The sequence below is a fragment of the Pteropus medius genome, unplaced genomic scaffold (genome assembly GCF_902729225.1).
Source record: "Pteropus medius unplaced genomic scaffold, Ma_sr-lr_union100, whole genome shotgun sequence".
Lineage (NCBI taxonomy): Eukaryota > Metazoa > Chordata > Mammalia > Chiroptera > Pteropodidae > Pteropus > Pteropus medius.
In genome coordinates, this window is record NW_024344434.1 from 553,490 (window position 1) to 580,177 (window position 26,688).

The window sequence follows — 26,688 nt, forward strand, 5'->3', positions numbered from 1 at the left end:
AATGGGTTTTCTTAATCCAATGACTAACTGCTGCCTTTAAAATAATCAAATTAAATCAAAGTTAATTTGTTTCCCTGACTTCAGATTCATAAACACAACTCAAACATGGTAGATGTCAATAAGAACATAAAATCATAACATATCAAAATACTTGTTTAACCATGTATTTTTACTAGTTGCTTAGGGAACAAAAGAACAAATTTTTAATGCCAATTACCAGTAGTATTTCTGTGTGTTTTATTAACCAGAAGCATTGTATAATTTCATTAACACTTTCTATGTCTAAATTACTAAATACTGCTCCTGTATTCTATACTCTGCAGAGACAATGGCATACTCAAAGGCAATTTCCTATGAGATGCTGAGAGATGGTGTCAAACTTCAGTGATAGAAATCAAAATTGACAAGAGCCACATAAATATTAGCTTTTAAATTAACACACATTACACTGAGATTCAATAGGAAACTCCTGTTTAAAGACCATTTACACTTTAATATCAAACCAAATTCATAAATATACAGAAATTATCAATGTGCAATTTATTATCTTTTAATCTTTTAAAAAGTTAAGGAAAGCAGCTTTCTGTCGGAATTATTTACTTTTGTGGGTCTGAGCAACAACACTCCTCATTAAAAACATAATACTTTCTAGAAGCTAATGGAATGTCCAAACATTTATTCAATCCTGTGACCTAAAAATCTTTTTAAAAACTCTTTCTCTTAATTTTCATTCAAGAAACAAAGTAAAAAGCAAGTTTGAAATTCATAAATATTTAATGACTTATAAATAATACAAATGTTTAATGGTCCCAATTATGCAATCTTAAATATTTCAATGAACACTTAAGCCAAAAAAGCGAGACGGCATAACCCATTAAATTTTAAAATTCAACCATAGCATAAGTATTCTTGAAGGAACTGACTTAAACAGCTCATTTCAAAGGGAAGTAAAATAAAATATTGTCACTGATATTATACAGAACATTTGCTTACTCCCACCTTCAACTTCAGGTTCCTCTAACCCATTTTGCCTGGTGGCTATGTTAATTTCATCCAATGCTTGTGATGTTTCCACAGTGTCAGGTGCCCCAGTTACACCATCTATGGTTGTTTCCAGTAAGTCTGGACTATCTAGCAAATCAATATTCAGAGGCAAGCTGTAAAGGAAGCAGAAAACTTACTTAAACCAAAAAATTTATTATGAAAATAATTTAAAATACTAACAAAAATCTTAGTTGGAAAAAAAAATCATGTAAGAGTTCACATCCCAACTAGTTTATTTATCTGTCAAAACCTTTTGCGTAGACTTTTCTTCCAGCCAAGATGGAGTAAAAGGGACTGGATTTAGCTTAACAGAAATAACCTAACTGGGGTGGGGGTGTGTGATTGTTTTCAAGACATCAGACATCAGACAACAAAGGACTTTGATTCTGAAACTTGGGAAACAAACGAAGTAAGCCCTATAATTGCCTTGAGAGAATTTCCATGCCATGGTGCAGAGCAGGTGAAATGAAGCAGAGCACAGAGGACTCCCTCAGTCCTCTTCTCAGCTGAGAAGATGAGGATGAGAATCTAGGGAGACCAAGGCAGCTAGAGTTCACAGGACTGAGTATCAAACAGGAGAGCAGCAGCACTTCAAATAAAGAATCCTGGAGATCTGCATAGGGTCCACCCATCAAGTATTCAGCAAGGTACTGATCAGACAATGTGTGGCTAGGTAAAGAACCATCCAAAAGGATATCTTCCTTCTGTTTGGCTGGAGAAAGTACTAGTGGCCCTTACACTGGGCTTGTTTCCAGACAGACTAAAAAATACATAATTCACAGGGCACTGAGTATTCAGGAAGGTCTTGCCTCAGTACTGGAAAATAATTAACTCAGACTGAGCATGGCAACAGGCCCACCTAACACATCATAAAAGAAAGACCTGAAAGAGTCAAACTGTTTCTAAGTAACTTAACTGCATCCCAAAACAAAGCTCAAGAAGATTTGGAGGAATATAAAATTATCTAGCATCAGGCAGTGAAGTGAAATTCATTAGGTTAAGAACTTCGGACTTCGGTAGAATTTCGGACATCGGTAGAATTTCGGACATCCACTCAAAGATTACAAGGAATGCAAAGAGGCAGAAAAAGACATCCCATACTAAAGAGAATAATCAACCAACAGAAATTGATATTAGAATTAGCAGAGAACAACATTAAACAGTTATAATAATATATTATATGTTCAAAAAAGCTAAGCAGAGATATGGAGGATATAAAAAAAAAAGACCCAAATCAAAATTCTAGAGATGAAAACTACAATGTCTGAGATGAAAAATATATTGGATGGGATTGACAGCAGATTAGACTTAGAAAAGATACTAAACTTGAAGGCACAGCAACAGAAGCTATTCCGACTATTCAAAACACACTGAGAAAAAGAATCTCCCAAATGAAAAGAATATCAGTTAGTTGTGAGATAACTTCAAGCAGCCTACTGTATGGAAAACTGGAGTCCCAAAGTGGGGGTAGGACAGACAGATGTTTAAAGAAATAATTGCTGAAGTTTTTCCAAATTTGATGAAAACTATAAACCCACAGATCCAAGAATCTCAAGAAACCCTAAACACAAGAACATGAGGAAAGCTACATCAAAGCACATCATAATCAATCTGCTTAAAGACAATGGTAAAATCTTAAAAGCAGCCAAAAACACTTATGTTCAAAGAAATAAAGATGACAGACAATTTCTCATCAGAAACTATGCAAAGTAGAGGACAGTGGAGGAACACCTTGAAAGCACTGAAAGAAAAACGACCATCAACCAAAATTTTATAGCCAGCAAAAAAAAACTTTAAAAAGCCAAGAAAAACCTAAGTATATACTAAAGAAAAATGAAAACATATACCCACACAAAAATGTGTACATAGCAGAATTATTCATAATAGCCAAAAAGTGGAAACCACCCAAATGCACATCAACTAAGGCCTGGATAAATGAAATGTGGTATAACTACAGACTGAAATATTAATCAGCAATAAAAAGGAGTGAAGTGCTGATATATGCTATGACATGGATGACCCTTGAAAACATAATGTTAAGGGAAAAATTTCAGACACAAAATACCACATACTGTATGAGTCCATTTATACGAAATGTTGACAAAAGGCAAATCCATAAAAACAGAAAGTAGATTTGTGATTGTCAGGAGCTGGAAGAAGGATTAGGGAGAAATGGGGATTAACTGCTGTGATGTAAAGTCTGAAATTAAGATGCAGTATTAAGTGCCGCCTTGACATCTTTGAGCCTCACAGGACTCCAAAGTCCTAACTGCGAGTTCCCCTGTTCTTCTCAGATATTCACTGCCCCACAAATATCCATTGGAAAACTTCCCCCACCTAGCTAGTCCTGCTTTCAACTGTACCAGCTGCATTTTACCAGATTTTTAACCTAACAAATTTCACTTTCCTGCCAGCCTGTAAGATTATTCAAACAAGCCAATCACATCCTCTGGTGGGATCTAGGGGTCGCCTCATTCTTATATTATTATAAAGCCTGCCTCCTACAGCCCATATTTGTTCATTCTGCTCCCAAGAGCAACATCTGTGTGGCCTTGTTTGTTATGAGGTTTCCTCCTACCTTGAGCTTTGAGTATATGTGACTAGTAAATTGCTGTCTATCTCATCTTTCCAGTGTTGGGCGTCGTGTGTTCGACCATCTTATTGTATTTAGGATGGGGGATCCCTCCCTCACCACAAAGGTAAATAGAGAGTGATCAGAACAATTTTAATGGGTATGTGACTTCCTTTAGAGGGGGACAAATGTTTCAGAACAAAATTGTGATAAAGGTTGCACAATCCTATGAATGTACTAAAAACACTAAAATTGTCCGCTTTAAATTGGTGAAGAGTATGTGAATTATATCTTAAAGCAGTAAAGAAAAAAGAAAACAAACATTTTCATTCATACAAAATAATTCATGATCAAATGACCTGCACTAAAAAAATGTTAAAGAAAGACCCAATCACAGAAGTAAAATGAACAGCATATTATCGTGGGGTTTATAACATATATAAAAGTAAAATGCTTGACGAGTTATAGTAAAAAGGCTGGGAGAGGAGAAATGGAACTACACTACTGTAAGATTCTTAAACTATACATGAAATGGTATAATAACTCTTGAAAGTAGATAAGTTAGTTATAATTTAAACTTGTACATGCTAAAGCAACCACTAAAGTAAAACAGAGTTATAGCTAAGAAGTGAAGAAAGGACATACAGAATTTGAAAAACCACTTGATTAATGAAAAAGAAAGAAGAAGATGGGAACAAGAAACATATGGGACAAACAAAAAAAAAACAGCAAAATGATAGACTTAATCACATCAAAAATCACATTAAATGAAAATGGTCTAAACATACCAATTTTTAAATATAAACGTTGTCAGTTAAGATTTAAAAAGCAAAACCAAATTATATACTGCCTACATAAAACAATTTAAATATATAGAAACAAAGATAAAAAATCAAAGGATATAAAAAGATACCATGGTAATACTAGTCAAAAAAAAGCTAAGTGACTATACTGACACCAAAGTAGAGTTCAGAGCAAAGAATAATACTTCAAATGAAGATGATCATTTCATAAGGATAAAGGAGTCATTTAACAAGAGCACATAACAACCTGAAATATTTACAAACCTAATGACAGAGCTTCAAAATACAGGAAGACAAAACTGAAAAAACTGCAAAGAGTAATAGACAAAATGATAATTATGGTTGGAGATCTCAATATTCCTTTCTCAATAACTGATAGAACAAGCAGGCAGAAAATCAGCAAGGATATATTAGATTTGCACAACACTAACCACCAACTTTACCTAATTGAGATTATAAAACACTATACGAAAACCAGCAAAATACATGTTCTTCTCAAGTGCACACAGAACAATCACTAATACAGACCATGTTCTGAGCCATAAAACAAGGCCTGATAAATTCAAAAGGATTCAAGTCACATAAAGTACATATGTTCTTGACCAGAATTAAATTAGAAATCCAAACTAGAAAGAGCCTTGGAAAATCCCCCAATATTTGAAAAATATATAAGGCACTTCTAAATAACACATGAATCAAAAAAAAAAAGTCAAAAAGAAAGTATTTTGAACTAAATGAAAATGAAAGTACAACATATCCAAATTTGTAGGCAGCCACTAAAGTCGTACTTAGAGGATTATTTATAGCACTAACAATTTATATTAGAAAAGAAAAATGTTCTCAAGTCAATGGCTTAAGCTTATACCTGTAAAATAGAAAAAGAGCAGCAAATTAAATACAAAGGAAAAGGAAAGAAAGAAATAAAAACAAAGGGAAAAAAATAGAGAAAATGATTTAAACCAAGAGCTAGTACTTGGAGAAGCTCAACATAAATTGATGTTATTATTGGTAAATACATATTTACCAATAATAGGAATGAGATCCTACAGATATTAAAATGGTATAAGGAAATATTGTGAACTTTATGGCAACAAATTCGACAACTTAAGTGATACAAAAAAATTCTTTCAAAGACACAGACTACTAAAGCTCACTCCAGAAGAAACAGAAAATTTGAATAGAACCATAAAAGTAAATAAACTAAATTAGAAACTTAAAATCCTCTCACAAAGAGAAGCTCAGGCCCAGATGACTTCCTGGTTAATTCTATCAAATATTTAAAAGAACAAATAATGCCAATCTTAAACTATTTCAGAAATAGGGGAGGAGGTAACATTTCTTAAATCATTCTATGAGGCCATTATTCTCCTGATACTGGAACCATACCAAAGACATCAAGAAATCAAGCAAGAAATAAAAAAGTTTGCCTACCATGACCAAGTGGGATTTATTCCAAGAATACAAAGTTGGTTTAACACTTCAAAATCAATTAATGTACTATACCATGTTAATGAAAGAAAACCACATGATTATCTCCATAAATGCAAAAAAGCATTTGACAATTCTATTAATGGTAAAACACTATTAATGGTAAACATGCTCAACAGGGGGTGGCTCCATAGTGTAGTGGTTAGCATGTCTGCTTTACATGCAGAAGGTCCTGGGTTTGTGCCCAGGTGGAGCCACGGATCATAACCTGAGTTTTCCAGGCCCCGGGTGTGCCTGGCCCCGGGTGTGCCTGGCCCTAGGTGTGCCTGGCCCTGGTTGCATGCTGTGAGCATGTGGGAGGAGATTTCCCGACTTCAGAGATCCAGTTCTTAAGGGGAAATGGCTATATCCATAGGTTAAGGGTGGAAGTGGGGAGGGGGAGGAATTAAAGAGGGAGAAAAAAAACTCTCAACAAACTACAAATAGACAGGAACATCCTCAATCTGATAAAGGACATCTACAAAAACCAACAGCTAACATCACATTTAACAATGAATCACTTCATGCTTTCCCCCATAAGTCAGAAATAAGACAAGGATGTCCATTCTTGCCACTTCTATTCAATGTTGTACTGGAGGTTCTAGCTAGTGCAATAAAAAAAAAAAGGAAGATAATAGAAAAGAAAATCAAGAATACCCATATTTTTACATATAGGAGTCTATCATCTGCACGTAAAAAATAAGAGGTTTTTACGTGCAGATGATAGACTCCTATATGTAAAATATAGGATATTTTCTATATCATCTGCACGTAAAAAATAAAGAGGTTTTTACGTGCAGATGATAGACTCCTATATGTAAAATATCCAATGGAATCTACAAAACGCTACTAGAAAGCATTCAGCAAGGTTCAGCAAGCAGGATACAAGATCAAGATTAAAAACAAAATTATATCTATATACTAGTAATAAATGAAAAGAAATTGAAATTAAAACTATTCCATTCACAATAGCATCAAAAACAATAAAAATTTAAGAATAAATTTACTAAAGGATATGCAGGACTTGTGTACTTAAAATACTAACAAATAAAGGAGATCTAAATAAATGGAAAGATATTTCATGTTTATGGATTGGAACACTTAAAACTGTCAAGATGACAAGTCTCTTCAAACTGATCTATAACTACAATGCATTCACTATCAAATTCCCAGCAGGCTTTTTTGGTAGAAGTTGACAAAAAAAGTTGCCAATCTTAAAATTTACATGGAAATTCAGGAGAATAGCCAAAGCCACTTTGGTACTGGCACAAATATACGCATGAAAATCAATAGAACAGAACTGAGAGTCCAGAATTTCTTACATGGTTGATTTTTTCCAACATAAACCAATAGAAAAATGAATAGTCTCTTTAAGAAATGATGCCAACAGAACAAGATATATATGCAAAAATATGAATTTAGACCCTATCTCACACCATACATAAAAATTAAATCAAAATGGATAATAGACCTAAGTATTAAGAACTAAAATTGTATTTGAAGAAAACATAAAGAAAAAAAAAATCTTTGTGACTCTGGGTTGGCAAAATGTTCTTAGATATATCAAAGGTATTATTCATAAAAAGAAATAACTAGTAAGTTGGACTTCAACATAATAAAATATTTAAGCTTCAAAAGAGACCATTATGAAAATGAAAACAGAAGTCGCAGATTAGGAGAAAATTTTTGTGAATCATATATCTGATAAGGGACTAGTGTCCAAAATATATAAAGTATACTGCCAACGGACATATGAAAAGATGCTCAATTTCATTACCTTAGGGAAATGCAAATCAAAAATACAATGAGATACCACCTTACACTCATAAGAATGGCTATCATCAACAGGACAAATAATAACAGTGTTGGAGGAAAAGATTATGGGGAAAAAGGAACCCTCATACACTGCTGGTGAGGATGTAAACTGGTACAGACACTGTGAAAAAAATAATGGAGAGTCTTCGAAAAAATTAAGAATAGAATTACCATATGACTCAGTAATCCCTCTTCTGGGTTTCTATCCAAAATATTTGAAAACATTTACCCATAAAGATATATGCACCCCAACGTTCATTGCAGTATTATTCACTGTGGCCAACACATGGAAACAACCAAAATATCCTTTGATAGATGTCTAGATAAAGAAGATGTGGTATGTATATACAATGGAATATGACTCAGCCATAAGAAAAGATGAAATACTGCCATTTGCAACAACATGGATGGATCTTGAAATAATCGCTCTAAGTGAAATAAGTCAGACAGAAAAAGTTGAGAATCATATGACTTCACTCATATGTGGGATATAAAACTGAAAGCAACAAATGGACAAGACCAACAAAAACTCATAGACACAGACAACAGTTTAGTGGTTACCAGAAGGAAAGAGGGGAAAGAGAAGGTAGATAAGGTAAAGGAGGGTCAAATATATGGTAACAGGAGATCTGACTTTGGGTGGTGAACGTACAATGCAATATACAGATGATGTATTACACTTGAAATCTATATAATCTTATTAACTAATGTCACGCCAATAAATTTTTTGAAAGTGAAAAATACAATAATAAAAAGACAAATAATCCACATAAAAATGGGCTAAAGGTCTGAATAGACATTTCTTCAGAAACAGTATACTAATAGATGATAAGCAAATGAAAAGATGCTCAACATCATTAGTCCTCAGGAAAATGTAAATCAAAACCACAATGAGATACCATTATGCACTCCCTACAATGGTTATAATTAAAGACAGAAAAGAACTAGTTTTGGAGAGGATGTGGAGACACTGGAACCCTCATGCATTTCCACTTTGGAAAACAGTTTTCCAATGTCTTAAAAGTTAAAAATGAATTTACCATAAAACTCAGCAATTTTCCTCCTAAGAGTCTATCCAAAAGAAAGATACCTTATGTCCATACAAAGACAGGTACAGGAATGTTCATAACATTAATTCACAGTAGCCAAAACATGGAAACAGTCCAAACTTCCACCAACTGGTGAATGGATAAACAAAATGTGATCTATCCATACAACAGACTACCATTCAGCAATTAAAAGAAACAAACTAGGATACATGGATGAAGTCAAAAACATTACACTAGATGAAAGACGCTAGATACAAAACCCTGTATATTGTATGATTCCATCTATATGAAATTACTAGATACTGAAATCAGATCAGTGGTTGCCTGAGGGGGTCAGAAGGTAGGATCATGACTTAAGTGTAAAACACCATGAGGAAACTTTTTGAGATGATGAAAATGTTCTAAAACTGGATTGTGGTGATCCCTGTACAATTCTATACATTTTTATAAGGCATGCAATTGTACACTTACAATAAGTTTTATAATATGTAAAAATATCACAATAAAGTTGCTTAAAAAAAAAGTTAGCTGAATTTAGAAGCTAGAATGTAATAATCTAGTTCAGCAAAGTTGCAGGATTCAGGATCAGCATAAAAAATCAATTGTATTATCTATATACTAGTAATAAACAACAGGAAACTTAAATGAAAATAATTCCATTTAGAAACTCAATATATTCTATTTTAACAGTTTTTTAAAGAACAAGACCCTCAACATAATTCATCTGTTGTAGGCAAGGTCACAGACATTTTATTTTGTTGATCTAATACTGGGTTAGAGCAAAGCAAAGGAATTGCCATTGTTTAGAAGGTTCCATGCTTTCCTAGAGAAATGAAAGCCATGTTTCATTATATACCTTGTGTCTGGAACCCAAGTGAGAAAAAATTCTGAAAACTGTTAAAAGAGATAGTAAGAACAAAGAAAGAATTTCTGTGCAAGTCAAGAATCTGTGTCCCAGTCCTGTCTCTGCTACCAACTAGCTGTACAACTTTGGACAAGTTACTTTACCTGGGTTTTCAAAATGTGTTCTACAGACCAAAGGATTCCATACAAATATGTGAATGACTTATCTACAGGTATGGAAAAGGTGGTGGAGTTTTGGTCTCCCCAGAGTTTCTTGGCTAAAACTCACTTGGAAACCATGGAGTAAAGGCAATTCAGGTACTTTTTATCTTTATCTCTAAAAATCTATTAATGTAAAACCATCTCATCATCTCATTTTCAAGTCTTTTTCAACTGGTCCAATTGTTATCCTCCCTAAGCGTGAATCAGTGTACCAGCTGGGCTTTTCCTTCCTTCCTTTCCTTCTTTTCCTTCCCTCCATCCCTCCCTCCCTTCCTTCCTTCTTTATTTTAAATAAGGATAACAACATCAAAAGAATAGGTGGTGGGAAAAATAGATGAAACAAAAATCGCAGAATACTGGAATTTGCTGAAGCTGGTTGATGAGCATATCGAGGTTCATGTGTTCTATGGACTTTTGAATTTTTCATCAGAAGTTTTAAAAATATGCGTATCAATATTTTTGGATAAAAGGATATGAGAACTACTTAGAGTTCATCTCTTGTGGTCCTAACATGGACACATGAAAGAAAATATTTAACTAAACACCTTGTATTTTAGTCTGTTCAGGCTGCTATAATAGAAATACCATAGACTGGTTGGCTTATTCACAACAGAAATTTATTTCTCACAGTTCTAGAGGCTGGGACGTCCAAGATCAGATGCTGGTGGGAGCCTACCTTCTAGTTCATAGATGACTGTCTTACCTGTGTCTCGACATGGCAGAAGGAATGAGGGATCTCTCTGGGGTCTCTTTTTTAAGGGCACTAATCCCATTCATGAGGATTTCTGCCTTCATGATCTAATCACATTTTAAAGGTCTGACCCTCAAACACCATCCCACTGAGGATTGGGTTTTAACATATGAATTTTGGGGGGTACACAAATATTCGGTCCATAGCATTCAGAAAATAAGATTAAAAACTTTATAAATCCAAAAAGAAATAGAAGCCGACATATAAAAGAATGTTAAACTGTCTCAATTTATGCTGAAGAACAATGGTTAAAAATTACCCATATTATGTGTTGAACTGTGTGTCTCTCCAGGTTCATATGCTAAAGTCCTAATACCCAGTACCTCAAGAATGAGATCTTATTTGGAAACAGGACAGTTGCAGATGTAGTTAAGTTAGGATAAGGTCATACTGGAGTAGGGTAGGTACTTAATTTAGCTTAACTGATGTCTTTATAAAAGGAGGAAATTTGGACACATACATACATAGGAGCACTGTAAAGGTAAAGGCAGAGATCAGGTGACGCCTCTATAACCCAAAGACTGTCAGCAAACCACCAGAAGCTAGGTGAGATGCATGGAACAGATTCTTTTGCTTAGCCTTCAGAAGGAAGCTATACTGCCCACATTTTCACCTCTTGGACTTCTAGTCTCTAGAACTGTGAAACAAATTTTCCGCTGTCACCCAGTTCTAAAAGTGGTCCTAGCAAACTAATACATTTCACATTCTACAGATCTGAGTAGAGCTTACTAAAAGAGAACCTGAGAACACCACATTATTCACGCCATAAAAGAAAAGAACTTCAAAAAGACATTCTGCAAGGGAATTTAAAGGAAAAGAGAGTACTTTGACTTTTCTCCTTCTCTCTCTAGGAGAACTGGGAATTGCAAAATCACAGTAAGTAAGTGGAGGCTCTAAAAGTACCTATGAAAGGGGAGAATGACATTTTACTTTGTGGTAGGTGATTGTTGAGCATCAGACATTACTAGGCCTATGTCAGGCATGGCGCAGGGAGAGTTCTTAGGAAAATCTAATGTATAAATCTGTAAGTTTGGGAATACATGTAAATATATTTCCCATGCAGGGAAGTGCATCCTTCAGCATGGAGCGGTCCAAACTCAGTAAGTTGACTGGAGCCAACCTTAGAAACATGGGGGAAAAAGGGCCAGTAGTTGGACAGGCTACATTTCCACGGTTTGGTGAGGCGAGAATGCATAGATTCACAGAGGCTAAATTTGGAACAAGTCACATATCAAAATGAATAATAGAAAATAGATGATAATACATTATTTAAAATCCATGAGTCTACTAATAAATTATTTTCTTTAAAAGTGATAGGAAAGAGGAAAGCTCTCTTTTCCAGAAGAATGTCAACTCATATTTATAGAAAGAATGAGAGAATTTTAAAAATCACCATATTGTATATACCAAAGTAATAATTGATTCAGGCAAAAATTATCAATTGATGTTAAAAAACACTGGATAAAAGACTGTTAGGAAATAGGATATCCACTCAGTCTCAAAATGATACCCCACATATTAAAGGGAAAGGGTAAAAGGTACTTTATAGGGAAATCTGGTGGATATCACCTTAACCAAAACATTAGTAAAAACATATATAATAACTTCAGTCTAATCATAAGAAATCAATCACATAAATCTAAGTTGAGTGGTATTCTGCAAAGGAACTGGCATAAATTCTTTAAAAACTGTCAATGTCATGAAAGGTAAAGGCTGGGAAACTTTTCACGAACTTTTCATGATTAAAGAACTTTTTATGATTAAAGAAACACAAATAAACATTAAATAAACATAAACTAACTGAAATCTTGATTGGATCTTGATTCAGAAAGAAAAACAGCTATAAAGGGCACTTATTGAAACATTTGGAAAAATGTGTGTATAGACTATATACTAGATAATAGTATTGTATTGATGTTAAATTTTATGAGTGTGATACGTTATGCACAAGAATGTCTTTGCTTTTTGGAGATACATGGAGAAGTATTGAGGGATGTAATAATATAATGTCTGAATTATGATCCTCAATTAGTTCAGCAAGTAAATAAATGTCAACGAATAAGCAAAATATGTGGAGAATCTAGGGGAAGGGCATATGGCTACTCATCCATCATTCTTTCAAATTTTCTGTGGGTTTGTAGTTTTCCAAAATACAAAGTTGGGAGACGAGAAAAAAATGTATGTGCTTCTCTTCAGCCAAGTCTATGTAAATCCAGTTTGAAGCTCATTCAATGGAACTCCAGCCATGAGACAAATGTACCAGGATAAGATGACCCAAGCAATAAAAGTGCACTCAAGGGCAAGAGCTGAGCCAGGAATAAGGGAGAGAAGAGCACTGTAAAAGGTGAAATATGAAGTGTATTGCCTATGTTGGAGAAGTGACAGGTTCTAAGAGGATCTCCGAAAAAAAAAATGTACTCATGTGTAGCACAAAAGAGCTAGCACTTATATATGTTCTGTGACAACTTGCTGGATTACAACAGCATCATTCAATTAAGACTTTTGCCCCCTTTCCTCTTTCTTCTTCAACTCTGAAAGTAAGCACCATAACAATAAGGGGGGTAAAGTGAGCATTAAAAGAACAACACAGAAGTAAGAATGGAGGAAGAGGAAATCATTGAGTGTAAGATTAAAAGATCTGGCCATCACCAGATTGTCCTTTATATTTGTGAGTCTGTTTTTGATTAATTTGTTCTTTTTGTTACTTAGATTCCACATACAAGTGATGGCAAGAGGGGAGGAGATTTGGGGGGCTGAAGAATGGGGTGAAGGGTTAAAGGAGTACAAATTAGTAGTTGACAGATGGTCACAGGGATGGAGAGCATGGCATAGGGAATGCAGTTAGCATTAATGTATTGGCTAGGTGGAGAGTCAGAGGAGAGAAAGAGCAATTAGGGGAATCATTTTATGAACTATACAAATGTCTAACCAATGTACTGTATACTTGAAACAAATAAAATTAAATAAATAAAATAAAAGTGGATTTTCTATAAAGTATGTTCCAATTAATAAAAATAAGATGGTTCTTGTATGTACTGACAGGTCAGAAAGAGAGGAGTTGACCTTGTACAGATGAATACAGTAAGAAATTAAGAGAAAAATAAAACAGAAGATTCGGTCCTTTCCAAAAACAACAGTGATAAACTCCCAGTAATAAATTGGAGCTCATGCCAAGAGGAGCTCAGGGAGCTGAAATTGGAAATAGGCACTAGGGTCCAAAATCCATTTCCCTCCCTGAGGGAAATGAAACCCAAGATATCTCAGGTGAGGCAGTGAACAAGAATCAAACTCACTACTTGAAACCGGGGGAATGTATCTTCCAGATAAGAACAGGGGCCAAAAAAGCTCAATTCACAAGTCTAGTTTCAAATGATATGTGCTTCTCGTTTCCTAAAATAAAGGGAAGAATTAAAAATATCTGTGCAACCAACAATCAGACCATATCCTGGCTCAAGGACTAGAAAGGATCACTGAAAGATCCTACTGTAAGACCTCTAAGGATTTCAAAAAGTCAGGCAGGGGCAATTTCAAAATTAGCTCACAGGAAAGGATGAGCATGGGAAGAAGGAAAGAAAAAAAAACCATGTTCAAAACAATGCAAGTTGAACTCCCAAACAAAAAAATCACGAGGCATGTAAAGAAAACCAATACCAAGACAGACAACCAACAAACCCAAGAAACCAGAGCATTTACAGCTAAGTAGAAAGATTAATAAAATCTAAAAAAGAACTTAAAATGAGTATATTAAATGTGCTGAAAGATATAAAGGAGGGACAGATCAATAGAACAGGAGCTTGTAATACCATAACAGACTCCGAGAAATGAGAAATTAAATATCCAATAGAAGGGATATGATAGACAAGAACGGTCAAAGAATGGCTGAATTAAAAGAAAAAATTGACTTCACTCAGTACCTGGTCAACATCAAGTGCTCTATAAATATCATCTATTTAGTACTGTGCTGGTTTGAATCTTTTGGATGATTTCAGGTTGATGTGCTAACATTAGAATGGCATCTTTGAAAAGAACACCAACTTAACAATACACAGAATGAAATGCCTTTATAATAACTCCAGAAACCTGTGGATAAGTCGCAGTACCCCAGGGGAGCGGAGAGCTGAGAATAGTGGCATTCAAATAAACAAGTCAAGGTCTACGGCCATGCTACCCTGAACAAACCCAATCCTGTCTGGTCTTGGAAGATAAGCAGGGTCGAGCCTGGTTAGTACTTGAATGGGAGACTACCTAGGAAGACCAGGTGTTATAGGCATAAAAAAATAAAAAATAAAGGATTGTAAGCTGACAAGGTCCTTGCAATCTGTGAGGGCACCCAAGGGTTGCCTTGCCTAAAAAAATAAATAAATAAATAGGAAAAAAAGAAAAGAAATAAACCAGTCAAGATGGCATAGAAGGTAGATGCTGTGCATGCGTCCTTTAGCGACCACACCAAAATTATAACAAAACTACAGAGCAATCATCACTGAGAGTCACTTGAGGTCTGGCTGAACACAAGCCCTACAACTGGGTACATATATAAAAGGTAACCTGAAGACTGGTAGGAGTGGCAGAAATGTCCCTGTCTCACAATCACATGTGATGGTTGAGAATCGAGAGGGTTGTCTTAGCTACAGAGTCCCCTCAACCCCAAGGAGTGAGGGGTCCCAGGCCCCACAATGGGCTCCCCAGCCCAGGATTCCAGTGCCGGGAAGAGAAGTTTCTACAATCTCTGGTTATGAAAATCCAGTGGAGACTGTTGCTGAGTGAGACAGAGGGCTGTGGGAGTAACAGACATTCCTCATAAAGGGCCTGTGCCTGGACTTAATTCACTGATGGATTCACCTGCTCTGAGCTCCAGCGCTGGGGCCGCTGCTTGAGGAGTGCCAGGGACATATGGGGAGACGCTGAGTTGTTGGGCTTCAGGATGAGGGCTGGAGGGGTGGCTTTCTCATGGACAGCAGTGCTGGCAGTATCCATTGTTGTTAAGCCCTCCCCTCTCCTAGCCTATGGATGCAGGCGGCCACCACATCTGAGTCTCCATCAACCTGGATAATACAGGTCACTCCTCTCAACTTGCAGGCCCACCCAAATTGCTTCCAGTGGTTTATTCCATACAAATGGCCTGTCTTGGCTCATGCCACAGACTTTCCTAAAATCTCTTAAAGGCTCACAAAACCCAAAGCAGCAGCATCTGGCCTCGGTATGCCCAGTACCTCTTGCTGAGCAGCCCCAAGCCTGGCACTAGCAGCAGCTGGCCTCGGTTACTGGCTTGGCCACCCAAGGCACCCCTAAACCCAGCATTTTGCAATTTGCAGATTGCTTGGTGACTCTTACCATGTGGCCATGAAAGTGCGCTACCTGCCTACGGCTCGGCCCCTTGTAAGAGGCTCTTGGGCTGGCACACCTGGCAGCCTGCTTCAACTAGCAGTGGAACCAGAGCACCACCCAGGGCTGCATCTGAGAAGGACACACCCGAAGGGCAGATTGGGCAGGCACCAGAGCCCTGCTAAAGTGAATCCGGCTCCAAAGTGAATCCTCACCAGCCATTCCTCACAACCAATCAGCCCAAGGGTCAATCCCTCCCCTCAGTGTGCAAACAGCCAAGGCTCAACTATAACAGGAGGGCACACACAACCCACACAAGGGACACACCTTGGGCATCTTGCTCAGGTGACCAAAGAAGACTGTGCCACTGGGCCTCACACTTACTACAGGACACTTACTACATAATGCCACTCTACTAAGAGAGGAGATTTAGGTGCCCTACCTAATATATTGAAACAGACAGAGAGGCAGCCAAAACGGGGAGAAAAAGAAACATGTCCCAAATGAAACAAAAGAACAAAGCTTTAGAAAAATAACTAAACAAAATGGAGACAAGCAGTCTACCAGATGCAGAGTTCAAAACACTGGTTATAAGGATATTCAATGAACTTAGGGGAAGAATAGATGAACTCAGTGAGAACGTTAACAAAAAGATAGAAAATATAAAAATGGAGATGGAAAACATAAAAGGCAACCAGTCAGAAATGAAGACAATAAATGAAGAATACCTCAGAAGGAATTAACGGTAGATTAGATGAAGCAGAGGACAAAATCAATGATTTAGGAGATAGCAGAAAACACCCAATCAGAACAGCAACAAGAAAAAATCCCCCCAAAAATGGGAAAAATTTAAGGGGCCTCTGGGAAAACATCAAGCATAACAGTTGCATCATAGGGGTACCAGAAGGAGAGAGAGAGCAAGGAATTGAAAACCCATTTGAAGAAATGACAATGGAAAACTTCCCTAACCTGGTGAAGGAAACATCGACATAGAACCCCAAGAAGCTCCGAGAGTCCCAAAGATGAACCCAAAGAGGCCCACACTAAGACACACCATAATTAAAATGCCAAAGGTTAAAGACAGAATCTTAAAAGCAGCAAGAGAAAAGCAAGTAGTTACCTACAAGGGAGCTCTCTCTCATAAGACTGTCAGCCGATTTCTCGACATAAACTTTGCAGGCCAGGAGGGCTTAGCACAAAATATTCAAAGTGATGAAAAGCAAGGACCTACAACCAAGATTGCTCTACCTAGCAAAGCTACCATTTAGAATCAAAGGAGAGATAAAGAGCTTCTCAGACAGGAAAAAGCTAAAGGAATTCATCACCAAGCCAGTATTACAGGAAATGTTGGAGAGACTTCAAGAAGAAAAAAAATGTTTATCAAAAGTATGAAAAAAAGAGATTGGCTTTTTTTTTTCTGTTCCTCCATGCCAAGCAGAGGAAGAAATGATTTGATTAGTTCATCTTAGTTCAGATGCCCCCTCTTAATCCAATCACCCATGACTAAAAGAAGCCTATACTTGGGAGCACTCACAGCAGTCATTTCCTGGAGAAGGTGAGACAGAAAGACAGACGGAGAGTCCTCCACTAGAGATGAGGTGAGTCTTGAAGGGCTTCCCCACACTTTCTCCCTCAAACCCACATAAAGTCCTGCTGTCCTTGAGTTAAACTTAGAGGGCTTAAGTAGCTTTTCCAATATCATAAGACAGTAGAACCTGTGTTAGCTTGATGAAGCTCCACATGCCCTAGGCTGCTCCATTATTCAAAACAGCCTGCTCTCCACAGGGTCCTCCCCAAGGCCTCTGCCTTCTCCTGCTGCCCTGGCTATCCTGCACTCCTGGAGCGACAGGTTGGCCCCTAACAGCACCTGACTCTGGATGCCACTCCCTAGCACGAGAATGCTTGATTTCTCTTGAGGCTGATTCTAACATTTATATGGAAATGCAAAGTAGCTACAATCTACAAAGCATTTTGAAGAATAAAGTTGGAGAACATAACCTGGCATTAAAATTTACTATTGAGATCTAAACAGGGAGTGGCATCAGAAACATGGTGGAGTGAGAGACATTCCCTGGATCCCTCCCCTTCAAACAATAAGCTGGACATGTAAAACTCAACAAAAAACACTCAAACTGCACACCAGCACGTCTGAGCATGGGATCTGTGCATAAGAGCTAACAAGGTCAGAACCCTGAGTGTTGGGCGTTAGACTGGGAGAAACAGAGAAGCTGCCTCTCTCAGCTAGAGCTCCCTGCAAGAGGAGAGGGAATGGAGAAAGTGTAGTGAGTTACCTGAACAGCCCTGCCTGGGAGAGCTGTGAGTTCCAAGCAGCCAGGGGCAGTGCTCTGGCATCAGGGTAGAAAGCAGAAAAGTGGTGACAGCTGAGAAACAACAGTTTTTACCAGCTGTGGCTGCAAAACGTGAGACTGAGCCACAGTTCACACCCGCCAAGCCAGAGGGCCCCTCCCATCATATCCTCTGAGAGCAAACACCGCAGAGCCCCAGGGGATCTTAGCAAACGCTACCAAAACTCTTGCTAACAGTGACAGGGACTGAGACCGAGGGTAGCAAGTGTGATAGAATATCTATAAGAAAAAAAAGGCATTATTAAGATTTTATATATAGCAGGGATCCAAGAGGCTTAAATGCCATCTACTGGGAATCAAAAGAAAAATGCCTTATTTTCAATGGGCTAAAAAGAGACCTTTAGATATTAAATCTTCTTTCTTGAAAAAAAGCAGAATACACATCCATTACTGCCCAAGCTGAGAAATAGTCCACTAAATACCATGAACAACCAAGGTGGCAAGGCAGCTCAGAAAGATAGAGAAAAATCTCCAGAAAATAAGCTAAAGACATGGAAATATGTGATTTAAATGACAGAGAATTCAGGATGGTACTTTTGAAAAAAAAATCAATGAAATCCAAAATAAATCATATCAACAATTTCAGGAATTTAAAAACAACCAGATGAGCAGAATGGATTCTTTAGGAACGAGACTGAAACCCTCAAAAAGAATCAAAGAGAGCTTCTGGAGATGAAGAACACACTGAAAGAGTTGAAAAAAGAAATAGCAAGCTTGGGAGATAGAGTTGACCACATGGAGGAAGGATTAGTGATATCAAAGACAGAAATCTAGAAATAAATCAGAAGGAAGAAGAGAAATCGAAGAATGAAAAATAATGAAAGAGAAATACAAGAACTAGCTGATACCATCAGGAAAGAAAACATAAGAATAATGGGTGTTCTCAAAGGGGAGGAAAAGGAGCAGGGATTAGAAAGCATTTTCAGACAAAAAGTTGATGAGAATTTCCCAAATCTAAGGAATGAGCTGGAGCCTGGAATTCAAGAAGTCAACAGAACACCCAATTATCTCAACCCAAAAAGGCCTTCTCCAAGACACACTGTATTAAAATAATCAAAAATCAATGACAAAGAATTCTCAGGGCAGCCAGGGAAAAGAAAAGTAACCTAAAAAGGAAAACCCATTATTATCATTGTACTTCTCAGCAAAAACCTTATATGTGAGAAAGGAGTGAAATTAAATAAACTATTAAATGAAAGGAACTACCAGCCAAGAATAATGTAAAAACAAAATCCAGCAAAACTCTCCTTTAGATATGAAGGAGAAATAATGACCTTTCCAGACAGAGAAAAATTGAGGGAATTCTCTACTATGAGGCGAGAACTACAGGAAATACTGAAAGGGGTCAGCTCATCTAAAACTAAATGACAAAAAAAAAAAAAAATACATAATTAGAAGTAAGGCGACTTGAAGGTAGATAGAAGCAGAGGAGCGCAACACTTACTAAGAACAGTGCATGATAAACTTAAACAATAAGAAAAGATTTGCTATAGCAAGACAGCAATGAATGTTCAGCACACATAGAGACAAACTGAGAAAACAATGACTGAAAAGGGGAGTATTCGAAGATCCAAATTTGCAAAGGGGAATGGAGATAAGGCACATGCAAAAGAAAATAGACAACTGAATATATATAACTATCCTTCACATATTCGTAATAGTAACCACACGCCAAAGATTCAGAACTGAAATATATAACATAAAACAAGGATCAGAGGGAAAACCACCCACAAAAGCCAACCAAAAAAAAAAAAAAACAAAAAAAAAACAGAAACACAAGGACAAGGAAACAATGGAAACACCGAGCTACCAGAAAGCAAAATATAAAATGGTTATAGGAAAACCTCATATTTCAATGATCACCCTAAGATAAATGGACTGAACTCACCAATAAAAAGGCACAGAGTTGCAGACTAGATCAAAAACCAAAACCCAACTATATGCTGTATCTAGGAGATACATCTCAATTAGAGAGACAAATATAAACTCAAAGTGAAAGGGTGGGAAATGATATTTCAAGCAAATGGCATTCAGAGAAAAGCAGGAATACCAGTACTAATATCAGACAAAATAGACTTCAAAATAACAAAGATAAAGAAAGATACTGAGGGACACTTCATAATGATAAAGGGAACAATGCGCCAAGAACACATAACACTTAATATCTATGCTCCCAATCAGGGAGCCCAGAAATATATCAAGGAATTACTAAAAGAACTAAAAGGAGAAACAGACCAAAACACTATCGTAGTAGGGGACCTAAATACCCCATTGTCGGATATGGACAGATCAACCAAACAGAAAATCAATAAGAAATAACATCCTTAAATGACACATCTGACCAACTGGACATAATTGACATTTACAGAACCTTTCATCCCAAAACAGCAGCTTATACATTCTTCGGTAGTTTACATGGAACATTCTCAAGGATTGACCACATACTGGGACACAGAGATAGCCTCAACAAATACAAGAGGGTTGAAATCATACTATCCATATTCTCTGATCATAATGCTTTGAAGCTGGAGACCAACTGTAAAAAGAGAGTGGGAAGAAACACAAATAGATGGCGATTAAACAAAATGCTACTGAAAAATGACTGGGTCAGAGAAGAAATAAAAAGAGAGATCAAGAGATATATGGAAATGAATAATAATGATTCATTGAATCAATGAATAATTATGATACGTTGAGTACAACGTATCAAAACTTCTGGAACACAGCCAAAGCAGTAATAAGAGGAAAGTTCATATCATTACAGGCCTATCTCAAAAAATAAGAATGAGCCCAAACAAACAACCTAACGCTTCATTTTAAAACTAGGAAAAGAAGAACAAATGAAGCCTCAAGTCAGCAGAAGAAATCATCAAAATTAGAGCAGAAATAAATGAAATTAAAAACAGAAAAATAGAAAAAATAAATGCAACAAAAATCTGGTTCTTTGAGAAGATGAATAAAATTGACAAACCCCTGGCTAGACTCACTAAAGAAAAAAGAGAAAGGACACAAATAAACAAAATTAGGGATGAAAGAGAGAACATTATGACAGACGCCATAGAAATACAAGGGATCATACAAGAATACTATGAAAAAGTATGTAACACCAAATTTAATAATTTAGAAGAAATGAACCAGTACTTTGAAATATATAATCTTCCTAGACTCAATCGAGAAGATCTGGAAAATCTAAAAAGACCGATCAGCAGTATGGAAATTGAAACACGATCATCAAAAACTTACCAAAAAGTAAAAGTCCAGGACCAGATGGCTTCGACAATGAATTCTACCAAACATTCAAAGAAGATTTAATACTTATTGTCCTCAAACTCTTCTGAAAAACCAAAGAGGAAGCCATACTTCCTAACTCATTTTATCAGGCCAATATTATCCTGATACCAAAACCTGGTAACGTTAACACAAAAAAGAAAACTACAGTCCAAAATCTCTCATGAACACACATTCAAAAATCCTAAATAAGATGCTAGCAAACTGAATACAGCAACATATTAAAAAGATTATATACTACGATCACGTGGGCTTCATCCCAGGGGCACAAGGATGGTTCAACATATGCAAATCGATTAATGTGATACATCATTTAAACAAATTAAAAAATAAGAATCATGTGATCATATCAATAGATGCAGAAAAAGCCTTCAACAATATACAGCATCCATGTATGATCAAAACACTTAGCAAAATCGGTATAGAAGGAAAGTACCTTAACATAATAAAGGCCATATATGACAAACCCTCAGCCAACATTATACTTAATAGTGAAAAACTAAAAACCTTCTCTTTTAAGATCAGGAACAAGACAAGGTTGTCTACTATTGCCACTGTTATTCAATATAACATTGGAGGTCCTAGTGAGTGCAATCAGGCAAGAGAAAGATATAAAAGGCATCCAAATAGGAAACGAAGAAGTTAAACTGTCACTATTTGTGGATGACATGATTCTCTATATAGAAAACCCTAAAAATTCCACAAGAACACCACCTGAAACAATAAGCAAATACAGTAAAGTCTCTAGGTACAAAATCAATGTTCAAAAATTCATGGTGTTCCTATACTCTAATAATAAAGTGTTAGATAAGGAAGTGGAAAAAATAATTCCTTTTGCGACTGCAACAAAAAGGATAAAATATTTAAGAATAAATCTAACAAAACATGTGAAGTACCTATATAATGAAAACTATAAGACCCTATCAAAAGAAATCGAGGAAAGTACAAAGAAATGGAAAGATATTCCATGTTCTTAGATTGGAAGAATCAACATAGTTAAAATGACCGTACTACTTAAAGCATTATACAGATTTAATGCAATCTCCATCAAAATTCCATCAGCATTTTTTAAAGAAACAGAACAAAAAAATCATCAGGTTTGTATGGAAGCACAAAAGTCCCCAAATTGCCAAACCCAAGCTGAGAAAAAAGAACAAGGCTGGAGGCATCACTCTGCCTGACTTCAAATTATATTACAAAGCAACAATAATCACGATGGCATGGTATTGGTAGAAAAACAGAATCATGGACCAGTGGAACTGTATCAAGAGTTCAGAAGTAAACCCATGTTTATATGGGCAAATAATTTTTGACAAAAAAGCCAAAAACATACAGTGCAGAAAAGAAAGCCTCTTCAATAAATGGTGCTGGGAAAATTAGAAAGCCACGAGCAAAAGAATGAAACTAGACTTTTGCCTATCACCACACACCAAAATTAACTCAAAATGGGTTAAGGACTTGAATATAACACCTGAAACAATAAAATGCATAGAAGAAAACATAGGAACTAAACTCAAGGACTTTGGACTTAAAGAGGATTTTATGAATTTGACCTCAAAGGCAAGGGAAGTAAAAGCAAAAATAAATGAATGGGACTACATCAAATTAAAAAGCTTCTGCACAGCAAAAGAAACCGTCAACAAGATAAAGAGACAGCCCTCTGAATGGGAAAATATATTTGCAAGCAATGCCTCTGATAAAGACCTAATATCCAAATATACAAAGAACTCGTATAACTCAACAGCAACAACAACAACAATCCAATCAAAGAATGGCCAGAGGACCTGAACAGACACTTCTTCCCAGAGGACAAATGGCCAACAAACATATAAAAAGATGCTCAACATCACTAGCTATTAGGGAAATGCAAATTAAAACCACAATGAGATACCAACTTACACCTGTTAGAACAGCTGTAATCAACAGGACAAGTAATAAATGTTGGAGAGGATGCGGAGAAAAAGAACCGTCACACTGCTGGTGGGACTGCAAATTGGTACTATGGAAACATTTATAGGGGTTCCTCAAAAAACTAAGAATTGATCTACCATATGATCCAGCTATCCCTCTACTGGGTATTTACCCCAAAGACTCGAAAACCCATATCCGAAAAGATATTTGTACATCGATGTTCAGAGCAGCACTATTCACAGTGGCCAGGACATGGAAGCAACCGAAGTGTCCTATGATAGACAAGTGGCTAAAGAAGCAGTGGCACATATATATGATGGAATATTACTCAGCCATAGGAAGAAATGAAATACTGCCATTTGTGACAACAATGGATGGACTTCGAGATAATCATGCTAAGCGAAATAAGCCAAACAGAAAAAGTTGGAAATCACATGATATAACTTATATGTGGGAATATAAACCTAAAAACAACAAACACACAGAAAAAGCAAACAGAGACTCATGGACATGGACAATAGACTAATGTTTACCAGGGGGTGGAGGTAGGGTGGAAGGGGGAGGTAGATGGGATAAAAGGGGTGAAATATGTGGTGACAGAAAGAAATCTTACTACGAAGGTAAACACAATGTAAATGTATATATGCCTTACTGTTAAAATGTTCAGCTGAAAGTTACCAGATTTCATTAACCAATATCACCATAAAAAATTAATTCATTAATTTAAAAAAATATATAAAAAAAGAATTTCAATGACTACATATCTATCAACAAGTACGTCAAATGAAAAAGAATTAAATGTTCCAATCAAAAGACAGAGTGGCTGAATGAATAAAAAAATTGACTCTTACATAGGCTGCGTACAAGAGACTCACTTCAGATTAAAACACACATAGACTGAAAGTAAAAAGATGGAAAAGGATACTTCGTGGTAGACTTAGAGGGTATTGTGCTGAGTGGAATAAGTCTGATAAGGACAAATGCCATATGATTTCATATACACGTGGAATCTAAAGAACAAACAAAACCAGAAACGCAGAAGATAAAAATTAAGAAAATCACCAAAAAGGCAATAAAGACATGACAAATATGAGAGAGAGGAGATACACAGGCTGAAAGCTGACACACAGATTTAAAAGAAATTGAAGAAGGAAAAACAGATGACAGAGGGGTAATATTTGAGGGGATAATACCTACAAATTTTCCAAAAGAGAAGACATTCATGAGGAATTAAACAGTGCATATTGAACACAAGTTTTAGTCCTGCTTTCTCATAAAACCACTGTAAAATTACAGCATAAGGACACAAAATCACATTCGCTCACAAGTAAAAAGAAAAGGAGAAAATAAATTGAAGGTAGTGGGACAGATGAACAAGTGGTCACTGATTAGAAAGACTGTAGAAAGCTAAATCCTAATCTAGAAGCAGGGAAAGCCTTAAAAAAAACAAGTCTGCAGGACTAAAGAAAAGTTGCAAATACTTTCCCCATTCTATGGGTTCTCTTCTCAATTTATTGATGGTATCCTTTCAAACAAAAGTTATATTTTAATGTGTGATAAACTCCAATTTTTTTGTCACATGTGCTTTTGCTGTCTTATCTAAAAAAACACTGCCAGGTCCATGGTCACAAAGATTTACTTCTGTGTTTTCCTGTAAGACTTTTATAGTTTCAGTTATTAATTTTAGGTTTATGATCCATTTGGAGTTCATTTTTTATATGGTGTGAGGTAGGGGTCCAATTTCTTTCTTTTATATGTGAATATCTAGTTGTCCCAGAATCATGATAAATTTTTTAAAAAAGTAGTGCTGACATAACTGAAAAGCCAACTGGAAACAAATTAGATTCATTATTCACAGCTTATACTGAGGTAATTCTAAGTAGATCTGTGATGACTAGTACTATTATATGAGTTACTGATATTACATAAGAGTTAATATCCCCATGTTAGAAACTTCTTAAAAAAGGCCAACATCACTGTTTAAAAAGGAGGGGAGGGGACACTACAGATCAGAACAGCCAATTCACAGAAAAAAAATGCAAATGGCTCTTAAACATACAAAAATACGCTCATAATGAGAGGAATTTAAATGAAAACTACATTGAACATATCCATCGTTAATCTTAACTATGGTGTTGGCATCATAGGTATATACATGCCAAAACTTAACTGAACACTTTAAATAAATATATTTGTGTATTAAATGTACCTCAATAAAGCTGTGAGGAAAAAAATACATTTCATCTTCAATGAAGGAGAATCTGGCAATATCTAGAAAAATTTTAAATGCAATTACTATCAAATGAATACCAAATCACATAGAGAAAAAAGGACTAATCCAATTAAATTACTCTCACTATAAAGGGAAAGAACTGTAAAAAATACTGAACTTTATTTAGTAGATTTGTTAATAGTGGCATGGGTCTGGTAATTTTGAAACTATTAGCATATATTGCATAAGTGGGTAAATATAGAGATAGATATTGATACTGTTGCAGTTAGGTTCTACTAGGAGAGAAGGAAGATAGAAATTAATTGGGGAGGCAAAGAACACTAGGTATGGGATTGAAATTAGAGTACCAGTATGAATTTGTGATTTAAACGTACTTATCTAATTTTTTAACTCTATCCACTGAGTCTAGAAGCAATGACATTCACAGTAGCAATGAATATACCTAGTTCCTAAATACCATTTTAATTCAAAGGAATCGGGACTCAAAGAAATGGTTGACTTCTGGGAGAAAGCGAGGAAAATACAAGTATAGAACTTCTTAGACCAAAAAGTAAGAAAGTGCTCAAAAAATGTGGGAGACATGGAAAGTGGTACAGAAAGTAGTTTGACAGGGTTCTCACTGGCCAAATCTGGGACCACTGTGAGACTACCAGAAGAAATAGCAATTGTCATGTACTATATAGCATATTGAATAAAAGAATCTATGAATCTATGAAAAATTTCTTGTAGAATACCAACTAATCAATGTAGAATGAATTAGCAAATCACCATTTTGCAACAATCATCATAATTTTTACCATTAGGTGAAAGTTTGTTGGAGACAGAATATTTACACAAAATATTTAGTAACTGTTTAATTACCAAAAAAGGTAACTTACATAGTGGAAAAATCTGACAGACATGATCTTCACCAGATAATCTAAACTTAACACTACCAGTAATGGTCAAAGTGACATAAAATACTCTCTAGTGTGATGCACTATTAGTACATCATGTCTGTAC

At 36.0% G+C, this 26,688-nt stretch overlaps 1 protein-coding gene and 1 pseudogene across 4 annotated transcripts in view; one reads left to right on the forward strand and one right to left on the reverse strand.

The window, feature by feature from the left end:
- EPB41L5 (erythrocyte membrane protein band 4.1 like 5) overlaps window positions 1–26,688 on the reverse strand; it is a 137,870-nt gene that overhangs the window by 42,416 nt on the left and 68,766 nt on the right. For all 4 annotated transcript variants that reach the window (XM_039872648.1, XM_039872649.1, XM_039872647.1 and 1 more), the window contains one exon: window positions 1,000–1,157. In XM_039872648.1, coding sequence (XP_039728582.1) covers window positions 1,000–1,157 — 158 coding nt within the window. The remainder of the gene's footprint in view (window positions 1–999; window positions 1,158–26,688) is intronic.
- On the forward strand, window positions 14,718–14,836 carry LOC120610406 (uncharacterized; annotated as a pseudogene).